Source organism: Teleopsis dalmanni, chromosome 2 (assembly GCF_002237135.1).
Source record: "Teleopsis dalmanni isolate 2A chromosome 2, ASM223713v2, whole genome shotgun sequence".
Taxonomy (NCBI): Eukaryota; Metazoa; Arthropoda; class Insecta; order Diptera; family Diopsidae; genus Teleopsis; species Teleopsis dalmanni.
Window position 1 is genome coordinate 170,705,003 of NC_051847.1, and position 21,851 is coordinate 170,726,853.

Sequence of the window (21,851 nt, forward strand, 5' to 3'; positions counted from 1 at the left end):
AGGTAACGCATGCCTTTCATAACGGGTTATTAAAATTCAGTAGGTGTTCAGTAGGTGCAGAGGTGTAAATTTGGATAGATTCTGCTATCCTGAACAATACGATTGGTTCTAAAACGGTAGTATAGTGGTGGCTCTGGTTAGAACCCAAATTAACGCTAGCATATGGAGTTGGATTTGATATAGAGCTGGATTTGCTAACCGAGTGATGCAAGAGTGAATACAAATTTACTGTAGAGGGCATTCAAAATAGGGAAAGTTTTTAAACTATTAATGGACCTCTGTAGTTGAAGGGAGATATACTAAAATGATTAAATAATAATAATAATAATAATCTAAATAATATATACAAGAAGTTCTTATTTTAATATTGTGTGAATAGTATTTAAGTGTTGATTACTTATGTCTTATTTGAATTCTGTTTTTTTTTCTTCAGAATTGTCTTCAGAATACACATCTCAATGTAACACTTACTTACAATGTAGAAAATAAATATAAAAATTAAAAAAAAACTATCAGCTGCAATGTTTTAGTTTATATTGTATAAACTATTTAGAAATAATATAATGACATGTACTTTTGAAACTTACTTAAATATTTCTCGATTTACTTCTTCCATTACCTTAGCAGCGATTTTTTCAGTTTGTCCTACTAGTTTATATATGTCTTCATTCTGTTATAAAAAATTAAAAATATGTCTTAATTCAAAGACTAAACCAATATTAGTAAATTCGAATACAATTACCAGTTTATAAATAATTATAAATTTAAATATTCATAAATATTTTTGATTTTAAAGCAACTATATTAGAAATCATCTATACAATTCGTTTGACTCGTCTATAACTTCAAATCGAACAGACATTGAGTTCTACTTTAAAAAAAATTTATCACTAAGATAATTTGTGTGCATTTCAGCTGGAGACTAAATTGGTTAAATAAAGAACCTCTTAATATGTTCTCTTCTTATAAGAAGGTTTTTATGTCGAAAGAAATTGAATAAGTTGATATATATCGATTGCTGTCACTGGCAATACGCTTCACTGGCAACTATCCTTTTTTCAAAACAAATACTAAAGTTACTCTGCTGTTATTAACTAATTCTTTTTAAAATTGTTAACTTGTCTTTTTATAAAACCAGTTTTTAGCACAACTTTTTTAACATCAAAAATTTTTTAAAAAAAATAAATTATCTATCACTTCTTAATTTGGTATGACTGTAAGAGGCTTTGACAACTGCAGTGTTCATAAACAACTTCGTGAAAACTTTCGAGTGTTCTGATAATACTGAAGATTGGTTTACAACCAGACAATCGCCAACTATCGAGTAAATATATGTAGCTTAGCCACATTTTACAAAGATCTGCAAATGACATCAATGCAAAAATTCTTGACTGTAACGATAAGACAACAAAGAGACAGAAGTTTGACTTTAGGAAAAGAACTGAAAGACTGAAGCCAAATTATATTTATTACTTACTATTGTGAAATAGTTAGTTATAAGTAGTAAAGTTTTTTCAATGCATTTAACCACCAAAGAACTGTATTGATATATTAACTCACTTGCATGATATCTTCATATATAGTAAAGTTGTAAGTATATCCGCCTCTTTCAATGATTGGATTACATACAATACAAGTTCCTTTTTTCCAACGTGTGAACAATTTTAGACTGTTTGTAAAGTAAATAAAATAAAATCTTTTATACAAAAATATTAATATATTTTAACTAGCTACCGTTCTAAATAATCTCTTGTCGCTTGAACTATCATATTTTTGATATCGATTGCAGAAGGCTCAAATCCAACATCAGAATGAACAAGATTAGCCTTAACTTCGAACATAGGTTCATTACCAGTCAGACGATCAATGTAGCAATTCAAATTCTTATAAACATTCCTTAATAATAATAAATCGAATTAAGTAATTTATTTTTCATTTTATTAAAAACAAATTTACCTTATCATAGCTTTGTATGTTTCTGTTTCCCACTGTACATAGTAATTGCGCATTTTTTCCGTTCGTCCTGTAAAGGTACCAAGCACTAAACTTTCCAATTTGATCAGTACTGGACCTAACGAATCGTACAGTTTCTTCATATATGTACATTTTCTGTTTCGCATCAAATACAAGCTTGGTAAAAATTTTCTAGCGTAATAGGCTTTAACGCCACAGTCTCCTTCAATGCGTATAATACGTTTTTTATCTTCTTCAATTCGTATGATTACAATATCAGATTTGGGAAACATTTGTGAATATCTGTAGCCCTGAAGACTACTATCACTGTGTACTACTTCAACTTCATCATCCGAATCTTCACCTATCATATCATCGTCCAAATCAAAGAGATTTGTATCTTCAATTTGTTGTATGCGGTATTGTATATCACGACGTATATAATCTATTTGTGATACAATCGATGTGAGTTTGCGCACCATTGTATTAATATTCTCACATAGTTTTTGTATATTAAAAGACTGCCACGTATAGCGACCTAAGCCCGCTTGTATGATGACTTCAGTGTCATAGATATGATCCCGTAAGAAATCCACCTAAAAAATCGATGTTTTTTGTTTCCATTTATTAAAGAATATATGGGTAGTTTTGTTTTACCTCTGACAAAGTAAGTTTATCTATAAGACGGTTGTATTTGTCTATAATAAATACAACTGCTTCATAGTCCTCAAAAAATAAACCCTTACGCATAATAGCTGTTCGTAACACAGCAGGCAATGAATAACCGAGGTTTTCAAATTTTTGTCCTTCAAACATAACTTCGAATATATCTACAAGTTTGTAAAATTGATGGATAAAAACTTGTTATGTGTTTACTTCATGTAAAATTAATATTTGCAATTTTAAATATGAGGTATATATTGTATATTGTTTATTATAGATTATTTTTTATTACCTTTATTCATATTAACTATGAAGCGCATTTCATGCTCCATCAAGACACGATCACCTATTAGTGTGCGCCAGGTGGGCAGTCCAACTTGCGCATCCGCGTCTATTAGCACTATAAAAATTAATTTTTTTGAGTAAATCTTCAACTGTACAGTAGCGAAACAAAAACATGAAATGCTAATGTTAGTTAACATTAAACTAATAAAGTCCATTAACTAACAGAAAGTTTGATCGTTTAACAGTTTTATGTTAGAAACCGAGAATATTTTATAGTGCTGTTAATGATTTGTAATGTAATGTTAATAAACTCCTGTTAACCTATATTTTACAGAAATATTTAAGCTTAAATGCAAAGGCAAAGAGAAAACTTACAATGGCATTGTGTAAGACAAATTTTGTCTTTTTCTGTAATTTTTTTACGTTTTCTTTTTTGCATTGCTTTTACAAATGTATGTGCTTTTTGTATCTGTACGTTGCCTTGTGGAGTTCTATTAACCATCCATAGTATTAACGTTGCTGTCACAACTAGTCTCGTAACTCTTCGCATACGTTGCACGCCATGTTCACCTACACCCTGGTCACCTTCATCCTGTCCCGGAAATATGGTTTGCTAAATATTAAGAACATTAAAAAAATAATGACCATTACGTTCGTTATTAAATGCAAATTATATTTTCCTTACTTTAGCACGAAGAGTCTCTATTGACTCCGTTATATAGGTGACTGTAAACAGAATTCAGATATGATCAATTTGATCCGAAATGATTCGAAACTAGTGCAAAAGAACTTACTTGTATCTTTATTAACAATTTCAATACCAATAATATTTTTACGCATTACTGCATTAATGAGATACATTGCCCTTGCCTTAAAGCCATCATAGAGATCAGTTTGAAAAGTATACATTTTATTGATGAGCTCATAGTATTGCTTAAAAGCATTGCGTTTAACGTAGCTGTTAACCATAATAGGATTATTTTCTTCCTATAGCAAATAAAAATAAATGGTTATAAATAAATAAAATAAATATGTGGAACAGAAAGACAACTGTTCACAAATACCTTTCTAAATGCCAAAACGGATTCTCTTAACTTTTCACTCAATAGACGAGTCCATAAGATTGCACCAATTTTCATTGGTTGATGTTTTCCAATCGGTGGTACTTTTTTATTATTCTTATAAAAAAAATTTAAGTTATTACATTGTTTTGTCATTATCATCATACTTCTTCACTTACCATATATTCATATGATATTAAATTTATTTCCGAAAGGAAAAAGCGAAGCACATTTTCATGTTTTTGACTTACAAATTCTGCTAATGGCGGATATGTGTGTAGTGATTCTACGTCACAAATCAATTCTAAACCCAAATCTGATTGCCTTAACGTATTAATGCTCTTATCAATTACTAGTTTAGCATCACTTTCAACCTGGTCCAATTGAGTTTGAAAGATTTCCATTGAATATTCCCAATCTTCCCAATTTCCAGGCAGAAATATATCGTAATCTATACTTTTGATGAAATTATCAAGTAAACGATAGACTTTTACCATTAAATCGTCAACAATGGTTGGATCTGTTATAATTGATTTAAGTCGACAACCAAAAAGATTTTCGAATTGTACAAAAGTAAGAGCTATTCTTGCTATGTCATTACTAATACGACTGAGATGATCAACTTCTCGAAATAATATAGTACGATCGAATTCCCAACGTGAGCCTACTCCAGATTGTTCTATAATTGCACGTGCATCCAAGTACCCTTCTTTCCAGCTACGTAGAAACTCTGAACAGTTGGCAGCAATTTCATGTGTTACCTTTGCATTGTTTCTATTATATAAACATTGTATGTAGTAATATAACTTTTTTATTTAATTTCATTGCTTACTTGAAGAGAGTATCAAATGTTATGTATTGTTTCACTTTTATAGCAAAAACATTGGATATTTGTGCCAAAAGCTTTTCCATTTCAGGATCAAGTGAATAATATGAAGACATGGTCCATATGTGTCTTAATCCAACCATTATGTTTCCAATAAGCAGATGAAACAACTTGAAATTGTCTTGATTATTTATTTTCTAAAATACACAAAGTACCAAATTATTATATATATAAAACAATGTTATGATTTATATGCGACTATAACTTATATGTGAATATTTCTGTCATGCGAGTTAATTTGTTGTATAGATATATTTTTATAAACAATTATTAATTAAAAAACTATACATGAAGAAAACATTCGTTTAGATTTGCTCCACAAATAGCATGAAAAGTATATCTGGTAAAAATTGTCCTAAGAGGACACCCATCATTAATCAACTTGTGTATGTTGAGAAGTGTTGTACCACCATAATGAGTGTCAACTGAAGAGGACGTACCTTAGAAGGGTTAAACACGCTTCTACACTACTATACTTGAGTCTAGAGGGTGAAAAGTAACTAACTATAGTCATTTTTTAATTTCTGGACTACCAATGGATTAATAATAATAATACACGAAGAAACAGCAGTTGGAGTAAATCGCCTCTCCTATGTAACTTTGGGGGCTTCATAATAGGCAATAGTGAAAGTGCGGACATTTATTTTAGCAAGCTTTCTCTTAACTTAACTATATCTAAAGAAGTTTTCACTGTATTAAGTTTACTATACTTGAGTCTAGAGGGTGAAAAGTAACTAACTATAGTCATTTTTTAATTTCTGGACTACCAATGGATTAATAATAATAATACACGAAGAAACAGCAGTTGGAGTAAATCGCCTCTCCTATGTAACTTTGGGGGCTTCATAATAGGCAATAGTGAAAGTGCGGACATTTATTTTAGCAAGCTTTCTCTTAACTTAACTATATCTAAAGAAGTTTTCACTGTATTAAGTTTACTAAAATACTTGGAATGCAACAAACAAAACGCCAAATATCTTTAAATCATAAATATTCTTTCATGATATCATTTTTGATAGATTAACAGCGCTCATCGACCAATTTATCAATCACTATATCTATACGTTTGGTTATTATATATAAATAAGGTATAAGGTTTTATGTTGAAAATGGAAGACCAAAAAAAAAGATTGAAAAATGTAAGCAAATATATATAAAAACTTTATTTAAAGTAAATTTAAGAAAAGCGTTAATATAATAATTCAATGCTTTCAATTTATGTAAATAATTATTTCATTATATTTGAAAAATTATTTAATTTATTTAAAATTTTTTAGAGATCTATATTTTCAAGAACAGGTTTTAAAAAAAATTTTAAAATTGAAATATACACTAAATGCTTACCTCTATATAGTCAGTAATTGTGCCAACATAATCGCAGTTCTCCTTAGCTTGCCCATAGTCTACTTTTAACTTCGCTTTAAGTTCCGCGAAATCTTTTAACAACGGACAATTGACCTCTCGTAATCTCACTATAGTACAACAAGAAAATTATTTAAGTTTTTATCTAAATACCTTTACTACAATATTTCTCTCTTACCTATTACAGCAGTAACGAATTTGGATTTTAACTGCTCCAATACACTGTAGAGTTCAATTTCTCGTGTGTGCCACAAGTCGTACTCAGCCAGTGGAGTGAATTCTGCTAATTGCTAAAAGAAAAAAAAATGAATAAGTACAATAAAAACAAAGAATTATAACATATTTTTACCAATGCCTGTAATTCCTTTCGTTTTGCCTCACAGAAAACCAACCAATTGGCTAGAACTTCTTGTAATTGTATAGAATCATAGTTATCTATTAAAGCAGGCTTTTTGGGATCAAGAAAAATTCTCTTCTTTTTTCCTTCGAACTCAATGTGTTCTTGTCCTGGTGCAATAAATGATGTGGGCAACTCAAATGCTAAACTTATATGATCCTTAATGAAATCAACTTGATCTTCGAATACTTTCATCTCTGATAACAATGCTTCCTGATGAGGTGGCACTTTATCAATTGGAATTTTTCTCTCATCTCGCATCTCTTTAACTTTTTCATGTGCTTTCTGCAGCAAACGCTCCCATCGTTCATCTATAGTCAGTTTCTCCTCAGGTTCCTCTACAGAATTTAGAATATTAGAAAAAAAGTTAATATAACTAGCAGTTTATTGTTAAGCACTAATATTATAATATAATAACTAATAATAATTTTTAATTTACAATGAAACTATTCAATGATATGATATCAAACTAAATAGTAATCATAATAGTGTTAGTATCAGTACGTGGGGGGGTTGAACATTAGCTGTTCATGACACTAAGTCTATTGACGAACTATTATTTCCAGCGCTCTTCCATGTTTCGGAAGAATTTCTATTACTACACCCTAAGCTTCTCCAGTTTAGTATTTGACCACTCTGTTGCGTGAGTTAATTCTTTCTTAAAAATTTTTTTCTTCTATTTTTTGAGACTAGGGCAGTCTTTAAGGATATGTTAACTTGTTTCTATGTCTTTCATATATAGTCTTCATAAATTGGTTGTCCAAAGAGCCAACCGCACTTTATGCTTATATAGAGCGTTTTGACCGGTTATCTACTATCTTCAAGTTTAGGATATATTTGCTGTTCTTCTCTGAGTAATTCGGGAAGAAGTCTTTTGTATTGCAATTTAAAACAGATAAAAATATATTCATGAAGAATGAATATATACTATGCATATAGTATAAATTGAATTCATAGAGGTTATAAGGGAAATACAATTTCATCCTCTTCAACTTGAATCAATATTTACTCCAGTTATGATTTCAGCTATGAGGCACCAGCGCTTGACACCTCTTCCTACTTCATTGAGGTACAATCAGTGCTTTCCAACATTTCTACTAACAACGTTTTCGTGAGCCTGACCATAATGTATATATACAGTAACCTTCTCGTGCTTATTACAAATACCCTACCCTTTCACCAGTTCACATTTCTGATTTCTTCGTTATTGTAGCACTGTGACTCAGATTACATACGATTTTTCTAAGTGTTCATTCTATTAATTAAAATGTTACGTCTAATTCGTTGGTTATTGGAATGGATTTCATAGCACTTTGCTATTCACTGCCTAATTGCGATAATCTTCATTATTAATTTTTTAAGAAGGCTCTTTACTAGATTAAAGTCTCAAGTGGTAATTTTTGATGCTTTTCACCTACCGGAAAAAAACCTACTTAACTTAATATACTTATCATGTTCATACATAGTTATACATCCTACAAAAAAAGGAACTAAAATCTGAAAATTGAAAATTTTAAATCTGAAAAATTAAAAAAAATTTTGGACATATGCTATATTATTGCAGTGCATTTCAATGTAATTAGGAACAGCCAAATTGCTATTTAGCAGCACTAAGAAAACAAATTAAGTATATAATTTCATTTTGCATAAGCAACATTGTGATCAATTTTAATATAATCTGTACAATAAGTTCACCTGATTCTTCTGAGGATACCGCTGAATCTGAATCTTTTGCATCCGCAGCCGTTTCTACAACTTCTTCCTCTTCGCTTCCTTCTTCGGCTTTGGCTTTCAATGCAGCAGCCTTTTCCTCTGCCCGTCGCTGTTCAGCCAATTTATCCAATTTCCTTTTGTTTGACATTCGGTTGGTTTGATGCAGTTCGAGTTCATTCATTCATTCATTCATTCATTCATTCGTTTATTCATTTTAAGTATTCATTGTTCGCATTGTTGTTAAATGGTGTTTATGTTGTTGTTAACATTGTTGTTGTTATTGTTGTGACATTTTTATATAGAATCCAATAATTATTATTGTTTAATCCGAAAGGAAAAAAGGGGCGCCGGCCGCACAAAAAAAAATTAAAAACGGAAGAAAATAAGAGAAGAAAAATGTCAAAAAAGGAAAAATACGAGTACATACATTATAAAAAAGAATTAAAAATAAACAAATTCAAAACAAAAGTAATGAAAGGCTGCAAAGATAAGTGAAAAATAACATAGAAAGGGTTTAAATTAAAACAAGCTATGGAAATCGTCCTTTTTACGCCAACGAACAAAAAGTAAATAAAGCGTAGTTGCCTAACAATAATGGGAAAATGGGAATTGAACCCGGCCATCGAGTTTTCAACAGTTTAAAACATGAGAGCATTTATACGAATATTTTTCGGACAAATGCCCTTTCCAAGGCTTTAAAGTTTTTAAAAGGAAAAATCCGATTAAAAATAAAATGCTATCTGATGAAACGATATTTATGTGCGAAGGGGTCAAATGTAAAATGGCAAGGAACAAGTCATTCTGTAGAACACTCCAAACGCGGTACAATAAGTAACACGAGCAATTATCATCCACATGCCAGTGCAAAAATTATACAAAACAAAAAGAAAAATAAAAACAATCATTTTTTAATCAAGTTGATGGCAGGAAGAGATAAAAACAAATTAAAAGTTAAATAAATAAATAACTGAGGAATTAAATTTGTTTAACAGTATAAATATAAGTAAAAAAAACTTAACAGGTTTGGACTCACTTCTTTTGTCTCATAGCCTTTAAAACGAACTCAGAAGGTTTAGATAGTTCTAGTAAACCGGGCTGTATATCCTTTGGCTCCTCTTCAACTCCAATATCGTCAGTGATGGGCTTTTCTGTTTTACTACCAGGACCTTGAGTTGAAGTAGGTTCGAGAAATTGAAATTCCAAGGCTTTGCGGAAAAGCTGTTGATGTGTAAAATGAAACCATATTAATTTAATATATTTTAAACTCAAATAAATATTTTCAAAATATTCTTATTTCACTTTATTTCGTGTTGAAATCTAAAATGCCCTCAAGATACATTAGCAATAAAAAAAATAATACTAAAGCATAAAATTGTCAATAAATATTAAAATTAAACAATAATTATTCAAGAGAGGTTACTTAGCATAAGCTGTGAAAATTGTATTCGAATTTTTTCTTCATTCTCCCCTTTTTATTGACAGCCTCAACATATTGCCAGAATTCCATAGAAGCACAATTTGGGAAACCTAAATGTTGCTCTTGGCACAAAGGAATCATTTACGTTTTGATGTATCGATTCATTATTTCCTCGAGCGGAAAAACGAAAAGGATTTTGATGAATGACTCTGCTTATATAAAATTAATTAGAATGCGCCACTAAATTATTTTTCAATATAGTGTGAGTGCCTTTAAAAAATGTAAAATAGCGTTGGTAAGAAGCATAAAGTGGAGATTGTTTCACAAAAAACACAAAAAAAAAACGGAAGAAATATTCCAGTTTGTGGTTTGATTAATTGAAAATTGCTTAAAATCGAAGCTCGATAAGGGCATGACCTAAGGTTGCTATGATTAACTTAAGGGTTTCATATCCCTTTTTAGGCGCTCTAAGTGAACAAGCAAGAAATGCTAATTAACTTAGAATAAAAGAACTTAATTATAACCTATAAAAATTATTAAACTTCAATAAGAAAATTAAAACAAAATAATAAATTTAATTTACTGTTTTGATTTTACCTGAAGATGTCTTTTGAGAGAATCAAGCAATGGTTCCATTACAGTTCCATATATGAAGTGACCAGGCATCATGGCAAAGCACTCGTTTCGGTCTTCATAAAATGCTATAGTACAAATTTAATTACACTTCATTTAATATAAATTAAATAAATTTTTATTTATATTTTTAATAAAAAATAATAAAATAATTAAGTTATACATTTAATATTTAATTTAATATTTATTACATTCTATGTGCTAAAATAATAAATTATATTAATTATTAAATAAATTCATATTAATTTCTATAATATTAAATCATCAGGGGGCTTTTAAAAAGTAGTGACTACAACAACAAAAATTATATTTATATTATTTTAATTAATTAAATTTTTAGATGATGGCTAATAAATACAGAACCTCGTAACTGACAGGGCAAAATTGTTTACAAGTAATTAACTATAAGAAATAATTCCAAGACCACTGATGATGGGTATTTGGCAACATTTGAAACAACTGTATAGTCAGCCAAAACTTGTTATACTTTCCGAACCGTCTCTATTAATTGCAACAGTTTCTATCAAGTAAAATAGTCAGTACTGTCATATTGACAATAAAAATTAATTTAACTAAATTATATGTATTTCTATATTTATATGACATATAAATATACTTTTCACTCGAAAATAATCACATTGTTTTTATACATATTATGACATTTTGCTTGAACTAAAATTTTAGACTTATTGTGTATATTATTAAAACATATGATATCAATTTATAATTATAAGTAATTAACTTACTATTTTTAAGAAATAATATAATTAAAAATAATATAGTTAATTAATTTTTTTTTATTAGTAGTAGCAATATTAGTAGCAAAGAAAAAGTTGTATTTACGTATAGACCCCACTTCTCTGCGAAGTAGATATATATATCTTATGTCGTCTTCCATACATTCCAAAGTACCAAAACTGGCGTGCAAAATTGGGGTTTTATAGTATCTTGGCACAATTTTCTAAAAAAAGAATAATGCAGTAATAGTTTAATAGTTATATATTTTGTAATCATGTAATCATGTTTTTTCTATCTCTATATAACAATCATTTATATTCTATGTTTTTTGAGAAGGAAAACATCGAGAGATATTTTAGATATGTATATGTAGATCACACACTGTTATTTTAAATATATATGGATATGTCACTGGGCATTGTCTATACGTGTCTTTCTCTTTTTAGATCGTAATACTTATTATTACGATTTATAATTACTTATAGTCATTCATACCTGACAGATTGTAATAAAATAAATAAATTTCAAAAAAAAAAAAACAAAAAAATTATTCTATGTTTTTGATATAGTTTATTGAACTAACAGTAATTAATAATTTAAATAACTTTTAATACTTTTTTACTAAGTTTTACTTGGTTTACTTAAGTCTTTTGGTTTAATTTTCAGTTTCGTAACATTATATTATTATAACTTACCCGGACTTCCATATAAACTGGTTCCGGAGGGATAACTTTTTTCTTTTTGCCCTTTTTACCCTTTCCTTTTTTTCCTGTTATGTGTTTAAATTTTTAATCAAAATGTTATTTAATAATTATTTAAAATAAAACAAAAAATTACTACCTTTTTTTTTTTTTTCTTTTCCTTAGTTTTGATAATTAAAAGAACATTAAAAAAATGAAAAATAAATTAAATTATAAATTAAAGTGCGAAAACAAAATTAAACATAAATAATAATTAATAATAAATTTCAAACTCTGGAAGTTAATCTTTAATACGATTTAAATGTTAGATTTGACTTTGCATATGGGTACAAATATATAGTTAATCAGGTGGAGTATTTCCTTTTCAAATAGAATAAATTCTGGAACTAATTATATTGCTTGGAAAATATAAGTGACATAAGTGACATAGACTAAACCTAACATGAACTAACTTACACTGAGCCGAATAAGAACGAACATTAGAAAAAACCTTCAGTTATAAATTCCTCTATATCATAAAATTAATTTGATATTTATTGTATATCTTCAGAACTTCTCTCTGAGCTATATTTGTTTCATCATCTGATGTTCAGGCCTTCAGCCGACAGTAAGCTGGCTGAAGTTTCGTCATCCTCATGGGCTTATATCCTTCTTAGTGGGTAGAGGTCCATGACCTCAGTACATCCCCAGTGTATTCAAACATATATACCAGGGTGTATTAAATTAAAAAAAAAATTTACAAATTAATACTTTTATCATTACAATTACAAATCAAACCAAAACAAACAACTATAACTAGAATTTAGCAGGTATTCCATCTCTCGGTTCTGATGCAAACGGATTGGCTGCTGTTCAACACATTAATTTGGTACCTTAAAATACAACGCAAACACACCCAACCGGCACCAGCTATGTTCGGAAATAATGATGGGTAGTCACTGAAAATACAAGCAGCAAGCAGATGTAAATAACCGTATCCCTAGTCCGTAACTTATTCCCCTATACTATAGACTCTATAGCGTTGTGGAAAAACCTATCAAAAACCATTAACGTGTGTCGTCTGTAAAACAGATTTATACTAGTTTCGTATAGAAGACCCATTACTTTTCTAATGGAATAGATTTTGTTAAAAAATTGACTTCATCACTTCCAAATTGGCCAATGATTTTTTGTGTTGGAAAAAAAATTTTAAATTATTTTCTAAGGAGATATAGACCAAATAGGTTTAGAGACATAACATATTGTATTATGTTTTTACGTGTATATTTTGAAAGTACAAATATATTTGTTTGTATTATTCACCAACACAATATTTTAATAATATTATTAATAATATTACATTAATTTTTTAGTATTAATTTTAATACTAAATTTTTCAATTTTAATTTAATTTTTAATTTAGTTTTTATTTTAAGAAAATATGTTGTTATTTAATCATAAAGTACATTTACATTTAGTAACAAATTCAAACTAGATTCTGAAAATAGTCGAAGATGGTCGAAAATGATCATAGATAGTCGATATATTGAGCTTATTTATAAATTAAAATAAAATTTTTGGTTAAATAGAATCAATATATTTTGTTTTAGATATAGATATCAAAAAGATATCTTGTTTTTAATATTATATAGTTTTTTCAAACTTATCAAAATGGGTAAGTTGGGGATATGTATTTGATGTAAACTATTGCATTAAATAATCTAATATGGAACTGTGTTTGATTATAATTTTAAGTAGAAAATTTTTAATTTTATTTGCATGCCTTTTGGATTTTGTATAAATTATTATTAATATCATATTCCTTATTATAACTCGGAATTCAGAAATATTGTTAAAATAGCACTTTTCCAAGTTTCCATTGTTTTTTCGCTACTACTAACTATAATTTTTGAATGTTGTCAAGTTGTCGCATCAGATTGCCTTACTGCATATATCCTTACAACATGCAAATTTTTTCTTGATTTTTTTTATTCTACATTTTAGGCAACTTCAGTGACTTCTTTTGTTAACGTCTATGATGACTGACTGGATTTATTATCTTAAAGTATAAGCTATGGCTTTCAGTTTTTTATCTGAATAAACGAAAGGCGCTTTGCATAGCACTCGAGTGCCTTTTGAATATTTATGACTTTAAAGGGACGTTGTGTTACTCAGAGTAGAACTCAGAAGATGAGTGTGGAGAGTGCGGAAAGAAAATAACTGAAAAAGTTGTAATTAAAAAAAAATGAAGATATGGAAAGGAATGGTCAAGATATGCGTTCGCAAAGTTAGCTTATGCATTCATCATAGCCCGTTCAACGTTCAACGTTCAACGTTGCAGGTTGCAATCAAAAATTTTAAATTTATACGAAAAAGGACTAAATTACAAAAGTAAAAACAGAAACAAAAAATGTAATGGAAAAATAAAAGGCCTTAAAAATGTAATAATTTATGAAATCAACTAAAACTTTGAAATTTGTTAGAGTGTAAAAATAAAGAAATATATCAGCATTAAAGCAGCGATAAGACCGAAATAAAAAAATAAAAAAATTTGGCTGAGCCTTAAGGGAACTTTTCCCATAATTACCATCATCGTCCTCATCACTGACTATATTTGGTGAAGATGCATTATGTTTATTGTGTGTTGCAGTAATTAAATGAAAGACGTTTCAGAATATAATAAAAAACAGGTTGAAATTATTTTATAAATTAAAGCTTATAACAAAAATTTAAATAAAATTTTAAATATACCATACCTGTACGTGCGGAGCTCACTTGACTTTCTGGTGCTGTTTCTGTTGCTGTTTCTGTTTCTGGAGCTGTTTCGGTTGTTGCTTCTGTTTTCGTTTCAGCTCCCGTCTCTGCAGTAGTAGTTGTCTCTTTAGTAACTGTAGTTCTTGTTGTTCTTGTTGTTCCTGACGTTCGTACTTCTGTTGCCGTTTCTGTACCAGTTTCTGCTCCAGTTTCTGCTTCCGTCTCTGCTCCAGTTTCTGCTCCGGTTTCTGCTCCGGTTTCTATGCCAGTTTCCACTCCTGTATCTGTTCCGGTTTCAGGATCAACTCCCTCTGGTTCGGTGAAGTCCTCATCTGCACCTCCTTTTTGTCGTTTACCGCCTTTACCTTTTCCACCACCTTTTCCACCACCTTTTCCACCCTTTTTACCTTTTTTATCTTTCTTCTCTGATTCAGTGGGCGGTGATGGTGGTACTAAAAATAATATTAATTATGAAAACTATGTTATATTCATATATTATTATATATAATTTAATATAATTAGATTAATTATATAATATAATATTATATATGACTTATATATTGATAGAAATTAATATATTTGAAATTATTATTTTATTAAGAAAAATAATTAATTAATAATCAGCTAAATGAACCATTTAAAGATTATAAATTTTAAAGATACGATACATAATACCTTAAGTAATAACTAACTAAATCATAATAAAAAGCAGTCAGTCATGTTTTATATAAATAAATGTTATATATTATATATATTATGCTTACAAAAAAATATTACTCATATAATTATAGGATCGAAATTTAATGTAACCAAAACATATATAATAGATACGAGATATAATGCACATGAACTTAATTTAAATTTATTTACATATAATTTGATTCAATGTGGGTATAATGACGCATGGATACATTTTAGTAACATAGAAGTTAGAAAAGAAATATAGATGTCAGAAACATTTTTCACTCAGAAGTTATACTCGTCGGTATCACAAATCTATAGCAGATTTATCGCAAAGTTATCGAAATTAAGTTTAAATATTAAAATATATATAGGATGAAGTAAGTTCATAACAGAAGAATCGTGTGATGTTGCTATAGAAGTATGGTAGTAATCGAAAGAAGATAAGAATGTGTTAAGTTCTTAAACATAAATTAGACATAATTTATTAAATGTATATATGAATGCTTGAGTTTATGAACTATGATATAACTGCATCATTTTTCTCGATCAGTATAAGAAATAGAAAAAATAATAAAATTAAGAGGGCGCACACACACATGAAAATATTTTTGACCAAATGCTCCATAGTTGCTTATGGATCACTACAAGAATCCAGTAAATAATTTTCTTTTCTTCAGCATTATTTTTTTATTCTATAAAAGGCAAATAGTCAAGTTAATTATATTTAACTCGAATTACTGAAATTTTTAAATACTGTGGGATACCATATTTAGATAAGATAATTTGTATGGCTTAAGTTTTGGGTTAGAGTATTATACTGCTTATTTAGGAAGTACAGAATTTTTATCAAATTAATTGCGTCTCTATTGAGTCACTAAGTAAGATTTAAGGAGAAAGATTTGTGAATACTTAACAAAAAAAAAAATTCCATTTTGGTAGAGAATAAGAAAGTGGAAAAATAATAAAGAATATAAATGAATGAAGCAAAGTGATATGGACAGACATGTATAGCTAAATTAACCAATAAAGTAATTTTATACACACATATAAAAAAGCTGGTCTAAAAATAATTTGAGTTGAACTTAATATATTTAAGTAGTATATTCCAATATCTATATATAAAGATGATAACTAGTCGATTAGATTCATCTCAAATTTCAAAAAAAAGTGGTTGATGATGGAGATCTAATGTATTTAACTAATTGTAAAAATATATAAAATAATGATAAATGGAAATGAGTAGGAAAAACCAATTGTAAGTAATTGTGCTCACATAAAAAATTGAAGATTGCCGAAACCTATAGTCATATAAAACTATAGTTACCTATTAAATAGTAATATATTAATTATTGACTTTTATATATCACATTATTGCAAATCAATTATACATATATATATATATATATGTATAATTTTTTTTTTTTTGTGCAAAACAAATAGTAGTTTATCTAGACTTAGGTTAGGTTAGGTTATACCGGCGATCCCTAGTGGATCCACTTAGGCCTATTGGCCCATTGTGATGCCGTATATAAATAATAAAAAACCTCAGGGTTTAAAACCACCTAGAACCTTTTGCGAAGCATAAAATGCTATTTAAAGCCCGATCCTGTAACTGGTCCAGGTTACCTAGACTTACACAATCATTAAACTTTGTTTAATGATTTAATTTATATACTATATGTTTCATTAATAGAATATGAATAATATATACATATATGCTTTCTTGAGGAAAGTCAATGTGTAGAATTAATATTTTATAAATCAGAATAAAGAATTTTTAATCTGTAAAAATTTAAAATAATTATTATGGATACAAATTAAAGGCAATTCACTATTCCTACTATTCACATATAATTTAACAGTTTTATATTTGTATTTAATATCTACTCATATACACTAAGTCTAACAACAACATATAACATATAACACATATGTATGTTTAATTACTGCTTCATGTTTTTTTAAAATTCTTGACGCTAATAACAATAATATATGTATAAACTACATAGCAATTATTTCGTAATGTAAAGCATAAAAAACTTTTACTTACTTTCTTCCAAGACAATAATTTCCTCTTCCACCAGTCTATCATAGAATGTTCGCCATAAATAGACGACAATTTTCTTAACATCAGCATTTTCCTGAAATGGTGAATCCAGAAGTTTATCGAACTCTTCCCGATGTTTTTCAAACAAGGCGTTCACATATTCCGGCTCAAAAATGCCCATTTGGTTAGCCACAAACACTTTAAGCCACAAAACACGTGCGTCAACGAAGATATCCATGATGAGTGAGACCTGAGAAGTATATAAGTAATAATGGTAGCATTAAGAGTTTAAAGGTCTATAGCGGTACTTACTTATAATTCTATGTGGTTGAGTTGTAGAAACTCGCCGATATTAAAATAACTTTCTTAGAAAATTATTAACAGCTGCGCTGCAAAGCAAATTTCTGCACTCTTTATTCTTTGGATTGCTTTCTATATTGAATAGGTTTAGGGTTTTCGCTTTATGTTCTCAATTGATCAACGTTTTCTAGTTTGTTCCTCCTCTATAGCTTTTTTACTATTTAGCGCTTTAGTTCGGTTAATTGTCTTGTGATTAGTTTGTTATTTGTTGTATTCTGTTTGAGATACAATTTGATTTATTTTTCTTTTTATTCTCTAGTAAAAATTTTTTTTAAAATTTTCCTAAGCAAAGCTGATTTTGAAGTTTCTATTTTATAAAATTACAAACTTGTAAACGTTTCCACTCCTGGCTTAATTTGTTTAGTTATTGTTTTTGTTATTTGTTATATGTTGCTACCATGGTGCCCTCTTTTCTTGTTGCTTAACAAATCACCGGGAAATACGAGTAGAAAATAACCTAAGCAACCAAATTGGTTATTTTATTTGCCATTGAAATTGGCTATTGCAGATACGGGGAAAGAAGCACCATTTGAAGTTGAGTTTTCCTCTTGAAAATATATAAAATCCTGCATTCTTCTTCGTAGCATTATAAGAGAATAATGCCAATTGTTGGCTGCGTACAAATACTTGAGATTCTAAAAATTACAAAAACAATTGCAGACATTTTTATGTTAAGCATTTGGGAGGAATCGTAACATAAAGTGTTTGTTAGCTCTTTTAATGTTGAGGCAAGCAAGGAAACATCATGTACTACGCGTATTTTAAAGTTAATGTATCTACAGCAGCGTCAAGCAGCAAGGAGCAGCAAGGAAGCAGTGAAATGCAACCACAACAAAAACAATTTAAATAGCGCTTTTAGCCATCTAAGTGTAGAGTAGAAGTGTGGGCGCATCATGGGCGTGGCAGTCATGCTGTTGATGGGAATTGATATGTGTCATAGCTGGAAGTTTTGAGACGCACAAATGATGACAGCGTAAGAATGACATTTTATTGTTTTTATGTGTGGTACGTTGTGGTACGATTTCTTGGATTCATCATTGCGCCATTTGTACTGACAGCAAGGATGCCACAAATTGTTGATGTCGATATGAGTGGAAAATCACACACAACAGGAACTTATTAATAAAATATATACAAAAATTGAATAAATTTTGCAACATATGCAAAATTTGCAAGCAAGCAGTATTAAGACATTTCAAAGTGTAAAGTTGAGTAGCGCGATGTATCATGGTAAAGAGTTCTATTAGATATATGCTGTTTTTAAGTTTAGAAACTACTTTGCAATTCAAATATTTCTCAACTCTTGTAGTTTAGCTTAAATTATGCTAAAACAAAAGAGTTCTAAAAAGAATGCATAGAGAAAATTATATCAGAGATTAAAAATGATTTAAGATAATATCGTTTAATTGTGCAATCAAACTTAATTTAATAAAAAAAAAATACTATAAAATTAAATAATGTCTGATAACTTTGCATAAATATTTCTTTTATTCGTAGAATGCATCTGTTATAAAATAACAGGGGACTGCCTTCTTACCAACTGTGCATGTTAATGTTAAGTTCAATGCAGTGCAATGTTTATTACTAATTATGTTAACAGAACAGCAGCAAAGAGATAGAAATAAATAAATCTATGTTCTTGACAGTAGGACAAAAACATATTTCTATTTTTTTGATCTCTACATCAAGTATTAAAAACATAGAAATTCTTATGTTTTTGGCAAGAATTTTAAAATTTAAACTTAAATATTAACATCAATGAAAATAATTGTTGTAATTTACAGAACTGTTTTTTGACTTCCGCAAAAATTTTACATTACAGTAATTGATTAATTATTACTGTATTGTAAGTTTATTTATAATATAAATAAGTCAGTTTTAATAAATTCGTCTGTTAGATTCAGGAAATTTGTTAAACGTAGAAATAAATTCTTAAAAAACTTAGCGCATTAGAAGAATTTATTCAGAGTTAAAAGAAGATTGTGCAGAGCTTTATCCACTTCGTTGCTAAAGCTCTTAATGTGTCAGGAACACATGTTAAACTGTACTATTGTCTAAAGCGGGGATGTCCAAACCAGATGCGATTGCGGGCCAAACACAAACATACACAAATCGCTGTAGACATTGAAGGGTCGCAGAAACAAATACAATCGTTCATAGTTGTATTCGACAAAAATAAAAATACGATTATAATTTTAAATTTATTTTTATTAATTTAAATTAATTTATTTGGTGTACCATGAAAATAAAATAATGCAGTTTTAGCAGTACACTAAAAAAAAAAATTTGCGTAATTATGGTAGATTAAAAACATATCGTGGGCGGCACAAACAGACAGCTCTGATCTAAAGCAATAGACGTTTGGTTTATCATTTTACAATATAATTCGTTTAGCAAAATATTGCAAAAAGCTGATTGAATACTAGAACAACAGCGTTTGTGTAATGATTTCCCGCAATTAAGTACTTGCAGTGATGAACCTTTATTTTCACTCAATGATACGTTAAAAAAAAAAATTGTCACATCTATGACAGCAACAATCCACAAATAACTGTCAAGAGACCATGGCATCTGAAAATATCACTGTTTGGGGTGACATTTCGTATGAACTCGTGATAAGATGAAGTTTTTTAAAAACGATGAACATACGACACGCACTGTCAACTTCAGTCGCTACAAAAGATATGAGTACAGAAAATATTTAGTTACAAAAGAATAGTGCATTGAATAAAGTCATTGATTTGCGAATAATGCCAAGTTTCTGACAATTATTTGTATATATAACATATATATAAAGATATATATGAATATAGTATGTATAAATACGTACAATATGTACCTTGTAGACATCTTATGGTAAATATATCTCACGATGGAACAATCTACACATAAGTTTAAGTTTTATGATCTGCGCTCCATTTAAGTTTTGTTTAAGATGTTAGTTGATATATTTGTTGGAACATTCTGTACTAAAAACATGTACCAATCATGGTTAGGTTAGGTTCGGAAGGCGCGTGCACAGTTGTCAGCACTTCCATATATTGCGCATTGTGTTGCCTTCAAAAATTTTGCCGGGAGAGGCGAGTTGCTGACCTTTGTAATCCTTGCTAAACTATCCGGTTTTCCAGATGAAGTTGAGGAGATCCGCTAAATTTGCTTTCGTTATCTCTTCCAAACCAGTGAAAAACCGATCCTCCAGACATTGAAGTCGCCTTATCTGAAGTCATGGACAGAGACACTGAAAGTGGTTGATAGATTCATCTTGGCAACTCCTGTATAATCCACTTGTTGGAACTCGCCACCGTTGTAACATAGGCGCAATAGCACAATGCCCCGTTAGTACTCCAATAAGCACACGATTGCAGGTTTGCTGAAGCCTAAAAGTCTTTTCGTTTTATTTTTGTCTAACGTAGGCCATGAGGTTCGCGATTAGTCCATAAATTGTTTGTCATCGTGTTGGTGATTTCCTGTATTATCCTAAACAATTCACATATTGGTGTATGTATTGTGTGGTCGGTCTCTTCTGTATGCAGTTCAGAACCTCTTCTGGCCATCTCATCTGCTAGTTCATTCCCTTCAATACTGCTATGTCCGAGCACCCAGCAAAGAGAGACTTTGTATGTTTGACGCTCATCAGTGAGGCGCGACATTTCAATACAATCTTGGATTTAACCGTTTTGGATTTATTTGCTTTCAGTGCGATCTACAAAAATCGTGATATTCGAAGGACGAATTGTACTGAAAGACGCTGCAAGTATCAGGGAGTCGGTAGGACTGCCTTATCTGCATATCTTTCGAGAAGATACCTGCTCCCGTACCGCACTCCATCTTTGAGCTCACTAATCATTGACAAGTATGTGCCTGAGATTAAGACTGCAACGTCATCGGCGTAGGCAACAACCTTTGTCCTCCTAGCCCTGAAGGTTTGTGTACCAATCAGACTAACTTACTATTATAACTTTTGCAAATATTACACATCTGAAACTTAATTGAAAAAAAACTTAATTTAATTCCTGGTTATAGCCATAAGTAGGTCACTTTAATTTCAAAATACAAAATATTAGCAAAAACTAGAAGAGTAATCAAATACCTTAAATAAATTGCAATCAATGATAATTGAAGTAAAATATTCTGTTTTAAAAAATATTCTTTAACACTTGTTACTACGAATTTCAGAAGAGGCGTGTTTCCTTCTTTTAGTACTCCCTTAATTAATCT

At 29.6% G+C, this 21,851-nt stretch overlaps 2 protein-coding genes across 2 annotated transcripts in view; both read right to left on the reverse strand.

The window, feature by feature from the left end:
- Window positions 1-11,876, reverse strand: part of LOC119685815 (dynein heavy chain 10, axonemal) — a 75,785-nt gene extending 63,909 nt beyond the window's left edge. Inside the window, exons 1-20 of the mRNA XM_038100198.1 lie at window positions 11,804-11,876; window positions 11,214-11,331; window positions 10,335-10,438; window positions 9,354-9,538; window positions 8,303-8,454; window positions 6,560-6,945; window positions 6,389-6,500; window positions 6,193-6,320; window positions 4,795-4,985; window positions 4,142-4,736; window positions 3,966-4,079; window positions 3,696-3,888; window positions 3,587-3,627; window positions 3,277-3,514; window positions 2,909-3,016; window positions 2,611-2,783; window positions 1,957-2,549; window positions 1,735-1,896; window positions 1,561-1,669; window positions 588-670 (exon numbers count right to left, since the gene is read on the reverse strand). Coding sequence (XP_037956126.1) covers window positions 588-670; window positions 1,561-1,669; window positions 1,735-1,896; window positions 1,957-2,549; window positions 2,611-2,783; window positions 2,909-3,016; window positions 3,277-3,514; window positions 3,587-3,627; window positions 3,696-3,888; window positions 3,966-4,079; window positions 4,142-4,736; window positions 4,795-4,985; window positions 6,193-6,320; window positions 6,389-6,500; window positions 6,560-6,945; window positions 8,303-8,454; window positions 9,354-9,538; window positions 10,335-10,438; window positions 11,214-11,331; window positions 11,804-11,815 — 3,797 coding nt within the window. The 5' untranslated portion in view covers window positions 11,816-11,876. The remainder of the gene's footprint in view (window positions 1-587; window positions 671-1,560; window positions 1,670-1,734; window positions 1,897-1,956; window positions 2,550-2,610; window positions 2,784-2,908; window positions 3,017-3,276; window positions 3,515-3,586; window positions 3,628-3,695; window positions 3,889-3,965; window positions 4,080-4,141; window positions 4,737-4,794; window positions 4,986-6,192; window positions 6,321-6,388; window positions 6,501-6,559; window positions 6,946-8,302; window positions 8,455-9,353; window positions 9,539-10,334; window positions 10,439-11,213; window positions 11,332-11,803) is intronic.
- Window positions 11,877-13,279: 1,403 nt separating this feature from the next.
- Window positions 13,280-17,841, reverse strand: LOC119676148 (putative per-hexamer repeat protein 5). The gene is made up of 4 exons (XM_038087380.1): window positions 17,586-17,841; window positions 17,277-17,523; window positions 14,540-14,994; window positions 13,280-13,339 (listed from the first exon to the last, which is right to left on the reverse strand). Exons 2-4 carry the CDS (start codon window positions 17,509-17,511, stop codon window positions 13,280-13,282), a joined length of 750 nt encoding a protein of 249 aa, XP_037943308.1. The 5' UTR covers window positions 17,512-17,523; window positions 17,586-17,841.
- Between the last annotated feature and the right edge of the window lie 4,010 nt (window positions 17,842-21,851).